This window comes from Phyllobates terribilis, unplaced genomic scaffold (assembly GCF_046119375.1).
Source record: "Phyllobates terribilis strain yellow unplaced genomic scaffold, ASM4611937v1 Scaffold_9__5_contigs__length_417890890, whole genome shotgun sequence".
NCBI classification, from domain to species: domain Eukaryota; kingdom Metazoa; phylum Chordata; class Amphibia; order Anura; family Dendrobatidae; genus Phyllobates; species Phyllobates terribilis.
In genome coordinates this window covers 10,680,859-10,694,978 of record NW_027362769.1, presented here as the reverse complement: position 1 = coordinate 10,694,978, position 14,120 = coordinate 10,680,859, and the positions used below count along the sequence as shown (strand labels likewise).

At 45.3% G+C, this 14,120-nt stretch overlaps 1 protein-coding gene across 1 annotated transcript in view; it reads right to left on the bottom strand.

Moving 5' to 3' along the window:
- TRPM2 (transient receptor potential cation channel subfamily M member 2) overlaps positions 1–14,120 on the bottom strand; it is a 1,046,990-nt gene that overhangs the window by 813,367 nt on the left and 219,503 nt on the right. Inside the window, exons 7-8 of the mRNA XM_073646321.1 lie at positions 10,003–10,183; positions 8,455–8,621 (exon numbers count right to left, since the gene is read on the bottom strand). Of these exons, the coding sequence (XP_073502422.1) occupies positions 8,455–8,621; positions 10,003–10,183 (348 nt within the window). The remainder of the gene's footprint in view (positions 1–8,454; positions 8,622–10,002; positions 10,184–14,120) is intronic.

Below are 14,120 nucleotides of genomic sequence, written 5' to 3'. Positions count from 1 at the left end.
GTATCCCCGCATGTCAATTTCTGAAAGTTCAAAAGCATTACCGGCGTATAAGACGACCCCAGACTAGACAGAAGATTTTTCAGTCTTCAAAAGTCGTCTTATACGCCGGAATATACGGTAGATGGTGGCCCGATTCTAAAGTATCGGGTATTCTAGAATAGGTATGCGGCCGACGGGGCGCAATTAGCAGAGCGGTGTTTAAATTTTGCGCCAAAATCGCTGATTGGTCGCGTTCGGCAACCGCGACCAATCAGCAAAGCGGTGTTTAAATTTGGCGGCAATATTGGTGATTGGTCGCGGGCGGCGGCCTCGACCAATCAGTGAACCGTGTTAGTGAGGACTGGAGAGCGTGTTTAAATTTGGCACCAAAATCGCTGATTAGTCACGACCAATCAGCAGAGCGGTGTTTAAATTTGACGCCAATACTGCTGATTGGTCGAGGCCGCCGGCCGCGACCAATCAGCGATTTTGGGACAAAATTTAAACAACGCTCTGCTGATTGGTCGCGGCCATCAGCCGCGACTAATCAGCGACTTTGGGGCCAAATTTAAACCCCGCTCTGCATCGCTCTGCTGATTGGTCGCGGTCGCGGGCCTTGACCAATCAGCAGAGCGTTGTTTAAATTTGGCGCCAATCTGGCTGATTGGTCGTGGATGGCGGCCGCGACCAATCAGCAGAGCGGTGTTTAAATTTGGCGCCAAAATCGCTGATTGGTCACGGGCGGCGGCCACGACCAATCAGCGAACCGTGTTAGTGAGGAATGGAAAGCGTGTTTAAATTTGGCACCAAAATCGCTGATTAGTCGCGGCCGGCGACCAATCAGCAGAGCGTTGTTTAAATTTGGCGCCAATCTCGCTGATTGTTCGCGGCTGACGGCCGCGACCAATCAGCAGAGTGGGGTTTAAATTTTGCGCCAATACTGCTGATTGATCTCGGCCAGCGACCGCGATCAATCAGCAGAGCGTTGTTTAAATTTGGCGCCAATCTCGCTGATTGGACGCGTCTGGCGTCCGCGACCAATGAGCAGAGCGTTGTTTAAATTTGGCGCCAAGCTCGCTGATTGGTCGCGGCTGGCGTCCGTGACCAATTAGCACAGCAGTGTTTAAATGTCACGGCAAGATCGGTGATTGGTCGCGGCCGCTATTTAAATGTCGCGCCCAAATCGGTGATTGGTCACGGTCAGCATCCGTGACCAATCAGCACAGCAGTGTTTAAATGTGGTGCTAAGATCTGTGATTGGTCGCGGCCGCTATTTAAATGTGGCGCCCAAATCGGTGATTGGTCGCGGGCAGCGGCCGCGACCAATCAGCAGAGCGGTGTTTAACTTTAGCGCCAAGATCACTGATTGGTCTCGTGCGGAGAGCGCGACCAATCAGCGAATCGTATTGGTGAGGAGCGGGGAGCGGAATCGTGTTAGTGAGGAACGGGGAGCGCCGCTGCCTGTGCGGATACTTCCACTCCGAGAAGCCAGGAGATGAGCGACTGCTCGCAGCAGAAGTATCCCGACCCGCAGCGCCGCTCCCCGATCCTCCCTTCACACCCTAGCCGCTGATGTCCCCACAGTATCCGCATAGTGTTACAAAGGTCCGGACATTTGTGTGAAAAATCGCTGATTGGTCGCTGGCACTGCCCGCGACCAATCACCGATTTGGGCGCCAAATTTAAATATCGGCCGCGACCAATCACCGATCTTGGCTCCACATTTAAACACCGCTGTGCTGATTGGTCGCGGCCGATATTTGAATTTGGCGCCCAAATCGGTGATTGGTCGCGGGCAGCGCCAGCGACCAATCAGCGATTTTTAACACAAATGTCCGGACCTTTGTAACACCATGCGGATACTGTGGGGACATCAGCGGCTAGGGTGTGAAGGGAGGACCGGGGAGCGGCGCTGCGAGTCCGGATACTTCTGCTGCGAGCAGTCGCTCATCTCCCGGCTTCTCGGAGTGGAAGTAGCCGCACAGGCAGCGGCACTCCCCGGTGCTCACTAATACGATTCCGCTCCCCGCTCACCAATACGATTCGCTGATTTGTCGCGCTCTCCGCACGCGACCAATCAGTGATCTTGGCGCTAAAGTTAAACACCGCTGTGCTGATTGGTCGCCGACGCTGTGCGCGACCAATCACCGATTTGGGCGGCACATTTAAATAGCGTCCGCGACCAATCAGTACAGCGGTGTTTAAATGTGGAGCCTAGATCGGTGATTGGTCGCGGCCGATATTTAAATTTGGCACCGAAATCGGTGATTGGTCGCGGGCAGCGCCAGCGACCAATCAGCGTTTTTTAACACAAATGTCCGGACCTTTGTCACACCATGCAGATACTGTGGGGACATCAGCGGCTAGGGTGTGAAGGGAGGACCGGGGAGCGGCGCTGCGGGTCCGGATACTTCTGCTCCGAGCGCCCGCTCATGTCCCGGGTTCTCGGAGCGGAAGTATCCGCACAGGCAGCGCCGCTGACAACCATGCGGCTAGGGAGTGAAGGGAGGACCGGGGAGCGGTGCTGACATCTAATTGGTCGCGGCCGCTATTTAAATGTGCCACACAAATCGTTGATTGGTCGCGGACTTGGCCCGCGACCAATCACTGATCTTGCGGCCAAAGTTAAACACTACTGTGCTGATTGGTCGCGGACACTGCCCGCGACCAATCACCGATTTGGGCGCAAAATTTAAATATCGGCCGCGACCAATCACCGATCTTGGCTCCACATTTAAACACCGCTGTGCTGATTGGTCGCGGCCGATATTTAAATTTGGCGCCCAAATAGGTGATTGGTCGCGGGCAGCGCCGGCGACCAATCAGCGATTTTTAACACAAATTTCCGGACCTTTGTAACACCATGCGGATACTGTGGGGACATCAGCGGCTAGGGTGGGAAGGGAGGACCGGGGAGCGGCGCTGTGGGTCGGGATACTTCTGCTGCGAGCGCCCGCTCATGTCCCTGGTTCTTGCAGCGGAAGTATCCGGACAGGCAGCGGCGCTGACATCCATTTGGTCGCGGACGCTATTTAAAATTGCCGCACAAATCGGTGATTGGTCGCTGTCTTGGCCCGCGACCAATGACTGATCTTGGCGCCCAAGTTAAACACTATTGTGCTGATTGGTCGCGGACGCTGACCGCGACCAATCACCGATTTGGGCGCCAAATTTAAATATCGGCCGCGACCAATCACCGATTTGGGCGCCAAATTTAAATATCGGCCGCGACCAATCACCGATCTTGGCTCCACATTTAAACACCGCTGTGGTGATTGGTCGCGGCCGATATTTAAATTTGGCGCCCAAATCGGTGATTGGTCACGGGCAGCGTCGGCGACCAATCAGCACAATAGTGTTTAAGTTTTGCGCTAAGATCAGTGATTGGTCGGGTCCGAAGACCGCGACCAATCATCGAATCGTCTTGGTGAGGACCGGGGAGCACCGCTGCCTGTGCAGATACTTCCGCTGCGAGAACCCGGGACATAGCGGGCGCTCGCAGCAGAAGTATCCTGACCCGCAGGGCCGCTCCCCGGTCCTCCCTTCCGCATGGAGGTCAGCGACGCCGGCGGTCCATCCGCTGCTACCGGCCAGGAGATGAGCGCCTCGCGCCGCTCATCTCCCGGCAGCATCTCTGTCCCGCAGATGGGTACGGCGGTCGGGTTCCTTCTGCTGTTGCCGGCCGGGAGATGAGCGCCTCGCGCCGGTCATCTCCCGGCTGCATCGCCGCTCAGCTCCGTCCCGCAGATGAGCCGCTAACGGCCGCCATCTTTTTTTTAGAAATCCCCCGGCGCTGATTGGCCGCTGCCGGACCAATGAGCGGCGCGGGATTTCCTGGACAGACAGACACACAGACAGACAGACAGATGGGATAAGACTATTATATATATAGATGTGTTGTTTTTTAATTCATTTGTATACTGACGAATAAGGGGCTCTGTCCTCGAAACGCGTCCAGTTGTTCCCCTCATAGGGACATGTTGTGATTTTTAATTTTGGAATAAAAGAATTTATCGCATGTGGCACCCGATTTTACCTTCTTTATATATACTAATATCAGCCCCCAGCGGTCGGCTTTCCCTCTGCTGGTTATAAAAATGACACGGGAGCCCATGCCATTTTTTTTTTATTTTAGGCTCTGTGCCCATAATTCAGACGTAGCAACGCATTGGACGCAATTTTTTTCTGCATCCAAAACGTTGCATTCTATTAAACACAGGTAAATCCACATTTGTTCACTGAACCATACAGATTTATCGCATTTAATACTTTCTAGTGGTCAAATTTATGTTGCGGAGACTAGCAACTCCGCAAGAGAATTTGACATGCTGCGGTCCTGAAAGACGCGCTGCATGTCAGTGTCCACGGGTGATTCGCAGCCTGTAATGCACACATGGTGGACATGGGATTTCTACAGATCTCATCCACTATGCTGTAACATCTGGACACTACGCGTTTGACTCTGTATAAATACGCAGCGTTAAACCTGGAGCAGCTCCTGACCGTGGCCACGTATGCAAACTCACCCCCAGCATGTCGAATTTCTGTAGCGGACAGATTTTGACCAATTGAAGTCAAGTAAAGTCATAGATAGACCATTATTTTTAATCTTTAAAGATTCCATAATAACAGGGTCTGTACCACACGACTGTCGTATAGCAAATGTGGTGCCAATATTCAAAAAGGGGACAAAAACTGAACTTGGAAATTATAGGCCAGTAAGCTTAACCTCTAGTGTGGGTAAAATCCTGGAGGGTTTTCTAAGAGATGCTATACTAGAGTATCTGAAGAAGAATATCCTCATGACCCAATATCAACATGGATTTACGAGGGACCATTCCTGTCAAACTAATTTGATCAGCTTTCATGAGGAGGCAAGTTCCGGACTGGACCAAGGAAATGCAGTGGATGTTGTGTATATGGACTTTTCAAAAGCTTTTGATACGGTTCCACGCAAAAGGTTGATACATAAAATGAGAACAATGGGGATAGGGGAAAATATATGTATGTGGGTTAAGAATTGGCTCAGTGATAGGAAACAAAGGGTGGTTATTAATGGAACACTCTCAGACTGGGTCTCAGTTAACAGTGGGGTACCCCAGGGGTCAGTATTGGGCCCGCTTCTTTTTAACATATTTATTAATGACCTTGTAGGGGGCATACAGGGTAATATTTCAATATTTGCAGATGACACTAAAACTCTGCAGGGTAATCAATACAGAGGAGGACAATTTTAAATTACAGGAGGATCTATGTAAACTAGAAGCTTGGGCTGATAAATGGCAAATGAGCTTTAATGGGGATAAATGTATGGTAATGCACTTGGGCAGAGGAAATACAATGTATAATTATATGCTTAATTGTAAAACACTGGCCAAAACTGTCACTAAAAAGACTTGGGTGCATTGGTGGACGACAAGCTCACGTTTGGTGGCCAGTGTCAGGCAGCTGCTACAAAGGCAAATAAAATAATGGGATGCATTAAAAGAGGCATAGAAGCTCATGAGGAGAACATAATTTTACCTCTATACAAGTCACTAGTGCGACCACACTTAGAATACTGTGTACAGTTCTGGTCTCCGGTGTATAAGAAAGACATAGCTGAACCAGAGAGGGTGCAGAGAAAAGTGGCCAAGGTTATTAGAGGACTGGGGGGGTCGGCAATACCAAGACAGGTTATTACACTTGGGGTTACTTAGTTTGGAAAAATGAAGGCTTAGGGGTGATCTTATTACAATGTACAAATATATGAGGGGACAATACAAAGACCTTTCTACTGATCTTTTTACTCTGAGGCCTGAGACGAGGACAAGGGGACATCTTCTATGTCTGGAGGAAAGAAGGTTTAATCATAATCACAGACACGGATTCTTTACTGTAAGAGCAATGAGACTATGAAACTCTGCTGCATGATGTTGTAATGAGTGATTCACTACTAAAATTTAAGAAGGGCATGGATGCCTTTCTTGAAAAGTATAATATTACAGGTTATATATACTAGATTCCTTGATAGGGTGTTGATCCAGGGAACTAGTCTGATTGCCATATGTGGAGTCAGGAAGGAATTTTTTTCCCCAATGTGGAGCTTAGTGTTTGCCACATGTTTTTTTTTTGCCTTCCTCTGGATTAACGTTAGGCTATAGGTTGAACTAGATGGACTTATTCTTTCTTCAACCTTAAAAACTATGTTACTATGTTACTATGAAGTGTCATTATATGCGGTGGTTACTCATGTACCGACAACAAAAGTGCGGCATTAGAACACCGCATTTTAGATGCAACAAAAATACGTTGTGTCCAAAGCGCTGCTGAGTGCTGATCACGGGGACGTTGCGGCTAACGAACCAGCTGTGGGATGTTAATTATGGCCAGGGATCATGTTTGCCTAGTGGCACCTTTCCAGGCTAAAATTAGCAGCTCACAGCAGCTGCATAAATCATATGAATAGAAATGCTAATGAAGATTGGGCAAATGGGACTAGCTGACACCTAGCTCTTTTGTTTGGTGATGACAAGGTGTCAATATGACCTTTTGATGACCAAACCTAATTAAAGTAAGGGTTAAATAAACACACAGACACAGTGTATTTGAAATACAACAGACCCATTCTTTAATCATTTAAATGAACCAATATACTCACCCCAGTTCTTGTGGTAATCCAAGGTTTTAAGCAGTGTCCCACCAAATAACATTATTTAGCTCCAAAAAGCATTAATTGACGTACAAAAATGCTTCAAAAAACGCATGAAAAACGCGTCAAAACGCATGTAAAATCCGCATGCGTTTTTTCTGTCAGGGAGAGGCAAAAATGCTCAGGAAATTTCTGCTTCAAATCCATATCGTGCGCACATAGCCTAATTTGGCCTTCTTGGTTTTGAATACAGGTTATAGTGGCATTGGTTTGCTGGATTAGAGTAGAGTGGGTAGCTTCTAGAGATTCCACCCTTTGGACCATTTGTGTGATTTCTTGCTTAATGTCAGAAAATATTTCACAACAGGTTCTAGGGATTTGGCTAGTGTCCTTTTTTATAAAGGATTGAGATACTGGGTGTTCACTTGTAGATCTGCAGTCCTCTGCATCGCTTTCCATCTCAGAGTCAAGAGTCGCATTGTGAGTATAGGTCTGAAGGTGGCAGAGACTTAGATTTAGATGTAGCTGATTTTGCTTGTTGCTTTTTGAGATATTTGTTCACGTCTATTTGAGTGAGAGAAGCATTTGACCCAGAGGTCGCCCCTGACGCTTTATTGCCAATTTTGACCATTATGAAATATTCAAGTTAGCCTTGGAGAAGAAATGGCATGATACCGATCACGCTTCCCAACGCAAATAGGGTTGGGGGGGGGACTGTTACATCTTCAGGGCTGATGCCTTATGGTAAGTTTCTTATTACTTTGCAAGATATGAATTTTTACTCTTCGTTCAGAGTATAACATTTGGAGCAGATATTAGAATGTCTACTAGGTGGCTCTCTTGGCCTATATACATACATTTAGATAATATGCCCCCTACTACCCAAAAAGAAAAAGAAGATAGGTGCAGAGTAAAGAAACAGAAACAGAAAAGAGTTAAACAATAGCTGGAATTTCCCTGACTGGCTTTAAAGGGCAGAAGAATGCCTGGACATCCAAATGGAATCAGGAAATGCTGAGAGTCTCATTTGGATGTTCAGCCATTCTTCTGGGGGAAAGAATATAAAGCCGCACCAGTAAGGTGATAAGGCAAACAAATGAAAACACCTGTGTTATGCTAAACAGACTGCAGCCAAAAAACAGAAACTAAACACCCAGGGAAAAGGTAAGTCTGCTGTGGCTCAGTGGATAGAGAAGCCAACTACAAAACACAGACTCAAGGATTTGAACCTAGAAACATGATACAAACATTCTAAAACACCTTCCCCCCTTTGAAGCGCAATGAAAGGTTCAATGAACTTTGCTTTACATCATCATACCCCTCAACACTCCCTTAAAAAGGTTGTTTGAAAGCCACGTGCAAATGGAGCTGCTGTGCGCATGATCGACCACTGCTCCACTCACAAGAGGCTCTTAAGAGCCCTGTTTATGGGATTGGTGGGGATTCCCTTTGAGCTCCAGTGAATAGAAAATTATCCCCTATCCCAATGATAGGGGATAACTTCCAAACTTGTGATAACCCCTTTAAACAGGTTGTTCAGGATACATTTTTACTGAGAATTACACCCAGTATACAGGGCTAGTGTATATACATCACCTAGGATACATGAATTATGTACCTGAGAACTGCAACCCAATGGGAATTTTACCGGTTGGGAAGATGGCTAATCCGGGCCTGCATTCAATGTTACAATCCATTGCTGCAATTTCAGTGCTGAGCGAGATCTGTCATCGTGTAGCCCTATCATAACACTCAGTACAGGCCAGTGTTAAAACTATGTTTTTCAGATTGGTTAGGGCAGCACGATCTAACTGACATTTTTTATTAAAAATGTAAATACTTACAGTGGTGGAGGTCAGGCTGTTCCGATTGTGAACAATTCCCCAAGTTGCTATCCCAATAGTGACAATTTTGCTGCTTTTGTTGGTACCTGACATACAAAAGTCTCTAACTGCTTCACCAACCTGTTTCATTACACCAGCATGTGAACCACCAGTTATAATCCAGGCACCTGTGCACAAAAACAATATTCAACAAATAAGTGAATTCTCAATTTTTAACAATATGTAGTTTTCAAAGTCTGCATTCTTCACCGCTCTTAATATTGTTAATCTTTACAACAGCCTGGGCACCAAGTTTGATATCTAGCTAGAACTCTCTTCAAAGATGTGAAGTTACATGGTTAGTTTGGTTGAACATAGATTTTTGTCCATCAAGTTCAACTGATACTGTTGTGATTGTGGTCGCTGTTCACTGCATAGTAAGAGGTAGCTGTAACCACTTCATGGACTACCACTACTCAGACCACTTCTTCTCAATTACTGTACTCCCTCATGTAAAATATAATCAGCCTGTACTAACTTACAGTCCCAGTGCCATTCCAGCGTTGTTGCAGCTGATGCTCTCGGGGCTCCCATGACACTTATGTCACACGAGCCCTGGTGCCAATGTCTCCTATAGGAGGTGAGTATAGGCTGTTTATATTTTACAAGGGGGCATATAGTAATTGAGAAGGGGTTAACTGAGTAGTGGAGAAACCTTTAATAAGATGTTAAAAAAAGGAAAAAAAATAGAAAATTGACCTCATCCCCTTACACATTGCTTTGAAGGGAACCTGTTATGTGAAAAAAATGCCCAGGTATGGTGCTAATCTGGAGGTTAATAGCGTTTTGAACCTGGCCACCTGTGCCAGCACTTAGACCACCACTGCTGGGAGGAAATTAATTTGATTCCTCCAGGTAGTGTTTGGGTTTCAGTCAAAGGGATGGCACCGTTGAGGGTTCAGTCACCGCTCTGTGTATAAAGAGCGTTGGCTATAGCTGCACACCCGGCACTGACTGACAGCAGGCTCTAATGCTGAGCGGGTTTTCAGTCAATGTAGGTGGTGCGATTAATGGACCAGCAATGGCGCCACCTCAATGACTGAAACCCAAATGCTACTAGAGGAATTAAGATAATTTCCTCCCGGCAGTGGGGATCTAAGTGTCGGTGCCATGCAGGTGCAGAATGCTATTAACCTGCAGATTAACCCTATATCCGCAGGTTAATTTCACTTTTTCATGTAATAGGTTCCCTTTAATATTCAAAAACTATATCAATAGAAAAAAAGGCATAATTGTTATTGCCACATACATATAAAACTATAATATTATTTAACCCACATGGTGGGAGTAATGAAAGTTAAGTCAAAACCAATGCTGAAATTGCTGGGCTTTCCTCATTCTGTTTCCCCCCCCAAAAACAACAGAATATAGAATGATTAATCATATGTACCACACAGTTGTACCAATGTTAACATGAATTCATCCTACTGTAGCTCTTTTAGAAGATCAGAAGAACAATAGTTACTGCTCTCAGAAAATAGTGGCAAAAAATAATGTGCAGAAAATTACCTGTGGTTTGTGCAGCTTTCACTAGACCCCTGCGGAATATGTTTCTCAGTCTCATTTTCATATGGAAGTTCTTAGCTCCTCCTGTTATTGATATTAAAAGATTAGGAGCTTCAAGACCCCATTGTTCAGTCATCAGCTGGTAGAGAACATTAGATGGAGTATCAGATGATACCCTTACAAACTGCAGGAAAGTAAAAATAAAAAAATCAACAAATCATCTTTATTAAAAATGACCTCAAAATGAAAATCACCTATAATTCAGGGTATCAAACTTGTCCTCTACTGTTAGGATCTTAAAGAAGACCTGTTAAATGGTCAAAAGTGGCCAGTTTTTTTCTGATTTTATTCCTGCGGCTTCCCTGATTATTCAATTTTTTGTTGTTGTTTGTTTGCTTTTTTAAGTCCCCCATATAGTTTCTGTGAGATAGGCATTTTTATTTTTTTTGGCCAACAACCTCCTTCCCTCAGTACGAGCATTGAAGATGGGTCGTGACTGGGTCTTCCAGCAAGACAAGGACCCAAAGCATGCAGTCAAGGCAACAAAGGAGCCCAGCCAGTCTCTAGACCTTAATCCCATAGAAAACTTATGGAGTGAGTTGAAGCTCCGAGTTTCCAAGCAACAGCCTCAAAATCGTAATGATTTAGAGATGATCTGCAAAGAGGAGTGGACCAAAATTCTTCCTGACATGTGCACAACCTTCATCATCAACTACAAACAACGTCTGACTGCTGTGCTTGCGAACAAGGGTTTTGCTACCAATTATTAAGTGATGTTTGCCAGAGGAATCAAATACTTATTTCTCACTGCAAAATGCAAAAAAAATTATCTATCTCTCAATGTTAAAATTAACCTACCCTTAAAAATATAGACTGTTCATGTCTTTGTCAGTGGGCAAACTAACAAAAACAGCAAGGGATCAAATAATTATTTCCTTCACTGTAAGTCTGCAGTCGGTCTTTGTGACTGCAGAATTAGGAATCCTCCCAGCGCACGCACTGTACGCTGTGAGGATTTGCCGGTTTCTGAGCCTGGAATAGCGGTGATGTATGTGTTATGCATACTCCAGGTCAGAACCCGGCTAGTGGGCATGGCCTAGCTCCATACACTTGTATTGAGCGAGGACACGCCCTGTCTAGCGACGCGGACGTCCTATGGGCATGGCCTCACTCAATACAAGTGTATGAAGCGAGGTCACGCCCACTAGTCAATTTATGGCCGAGAGTATGCATAACACATACATCACTGCTGTTCCCGACTCCAAAACAGGCAAGTCATGTGTTGGGCTCACTCTTTATATATGGAGGCTATGTGGGGTTCACGCTATATAAATGGAGGCTATGTGGGAGGCTCATACTGTATGTATGGAGACAATGTGGGGCACATGCTGTATATAAGAGGCTATGTGGAGTCTTACGTTGAATACATCGAGCCTATGTTGGGCCCACACTGTATATATGGAAGCCATGAGGGGCTCACACTGTATATATGGAGGTTATGTGGGGTTCACACTGTACAGTATAAATGGAGGTTTTGGGGAGCTCACATTGTGCATATGGAGGCTATGTAGGGCCCACACTGTATATATAGAGGCTTTGTGGTGCTCACACTGTATATAAGGAGGCTATGTGGGTCTCACACTGTATATATGGGAAATAAAGTCAGACATGTCACTCGAAGCAAGGATCACCAAGCTATGACTTGTCTACTTTGGACACATCATACGAAGAGAGCAATCACTGGAGAAGGACATCATGGTCGGAAGAATAGAAAGAACAAGGTGAAAAGGAAGACCAGCAATCCGATTGCTTGATACAATCAAAACGGCGGAGAAGACCCTGGTGGACCTATCTAGGCTTGAGCAAGATCGATCTTTATACAGAGTGTTCATCCATCAAGTCGTCATGGCTCAAGATTGAGCTGAAGGCCATAATAATATGTGGGGGCTCATACTGTATATAGTGAGGCTATGTGGGGCACATGCTGCATATAGTGAGGCGTGGAGGCTGATCTGGTATATAGTTAGGATATGTGTGGGCTCACGCTGTACATAGGAGGCTATGTGGGGGTTAATACTGTATATAGGAGGCTATGTGGGGGCTCATACTGTATATAGGAGGCTCTCTGGGGGCTCATACTGTATATAGAAGGCTATGTGGGGGCTCATATTGTATATAGGAGGCTATCTGAGGTCATAGGGGGACTGTACGCAGGCTCATATGCTATAAAGGGGGATGTCAGCATACTTACAATGGGTACGGAAAGTATTCAGACCCCTTTAAATGTTTCACACTTTGTTTCATTCCAGCCATTTGGTAAATTCTAAAAAGTTCATTTTTTTCTTATTAAAGTACACTCTGCACCCCATCTTGACTGAGAAAAAACAGAAATGTAGAAATTTTTGCAAATTTATTAAAAAAGAAAAACTGAAATATCACATGGTATTCAGAGCCTTTGCTCAGTATTGAGTAGAAGCACCCTTTTGAGCTAGTACAGCCATGAGTCTTCTTGGGAATGATGGAACAAGTTTTTAACACTTGGATTTGGGGATCCTCAGCCATTCTTCCTTGCAGATCCTCTCCAGTTCTGTCAGGTAGGATGCTGAACATTGGTGTACAGCCATTTTCAGGTCTCTCCAGAGATGCTCAACTGGGTTTAGGTCATGGCTCTGGCTGGGCCAGTCAAGAATGGTTGCAGAGTTGTTCTGAAGCCACTCCTTTGTTATTTTAGCTGTGTGCTTAGGGTCATTGTCTTGCTGGAAGGTGAAACTTTGGCCAAGTCTGAGGTCCAGAGCACTGTGGAAGAGGTTTTCATTGAGGATATCTCTGTACTTGGCCACATTCGTGTTTCTTCAATTGCAACCAGTCGTCCTGTCCCTGCAGCTGAAAAACACCCCCATAGCATGATGCTGCCACCACTATGTTTCACTGTTGGGATTGTATTGGGCAGGTGATGAGCAGTGCCTGGTTTTCTCCACACATACCACTTAGAATTATCACCAAAAAGTTCTATCTTTGTCTCATCAGACTAGAGAATATTATTTCTCATAGTCTAGGGCTTTCATATGTCTTGCACTGAGGAGAGGCTTCCGTCGGGCCACTCTGCCATAAAAGCCTGACTGGTGGAGGGCTGCAGTGTTAGTTGACTTTGTGGAACTTTCTCCCATCCCCCGACTGCATCTCTGGAGCTCAGCCACAGTGATTTTGGGGTTCTTCTTTACCTCTCTCACCAAGGCTCTTCTCCCACGATTGCTCAGTTTGGCTGGACGGCCAGGTCTAAGAAGACTTCTGGTGGTCCCAAACTTCTTCCATTTAAGGATTATGGAAGCCACTGTGCTCTTAGGAACCTTGAGTAATGCAGAAATTCTTTTGTAATCTTGGCCAGATCTGTGCTTGCCACAATTCTGTCTCTGAGCTCCTTGGGCAGTTCCTTTGAGCTCATGATTCTCATTTGGTCTGACATGCGCTGTGAGGTCTTATATAGACAGGTGTGTGCCTTTCCAAATCAAGTCCTATCAGTTTAATTAAACACAGCAGGACTCCAATGAAGGAGTAGAACCATCTCAAGGAAGATCACAAGTAAATGGACAGCATGTGACTTAAATATGAGTGTCTGAGCAAAGGGTCTGAATACTTATGACCATGTGATATTTCAGTTTTTCTTTTTTAATAAATTTGCAAAAATGTCTACATTTCTGTTTTTTTTCAGTCAAGATGGGGTGCAGAGTGTACTTTAATGAGAAAAAAAATGAACTTTTTAGAATTTACCAAATGGCTGCAATGAAACAAAGAGTGAAAAATTTAAAGGGGTCTGAATACTTTCTGTACCCACTGTAATTCTGCTCAAAATTAAGTGATACAATTAATATTAACATAATTATTAATATGTTAATATTAATATTGAGCACAATTAATTTCAGCCTATAGGTTCAGCCCTCCACAACAGTCACAGTCTCCCATGGGGTCCCTCATGAAGATGAATTACTCACACCTGTAAAAGACCAAACTTTCAGAAATCAGCTTTATACATTTATATATGCACTTTAGTTATTTTCTTCCAAAAATAAAGCATCTAAGCCAGGGACAGACACTGACAGCTTGGGGCCCCTGTGCAAGAAATA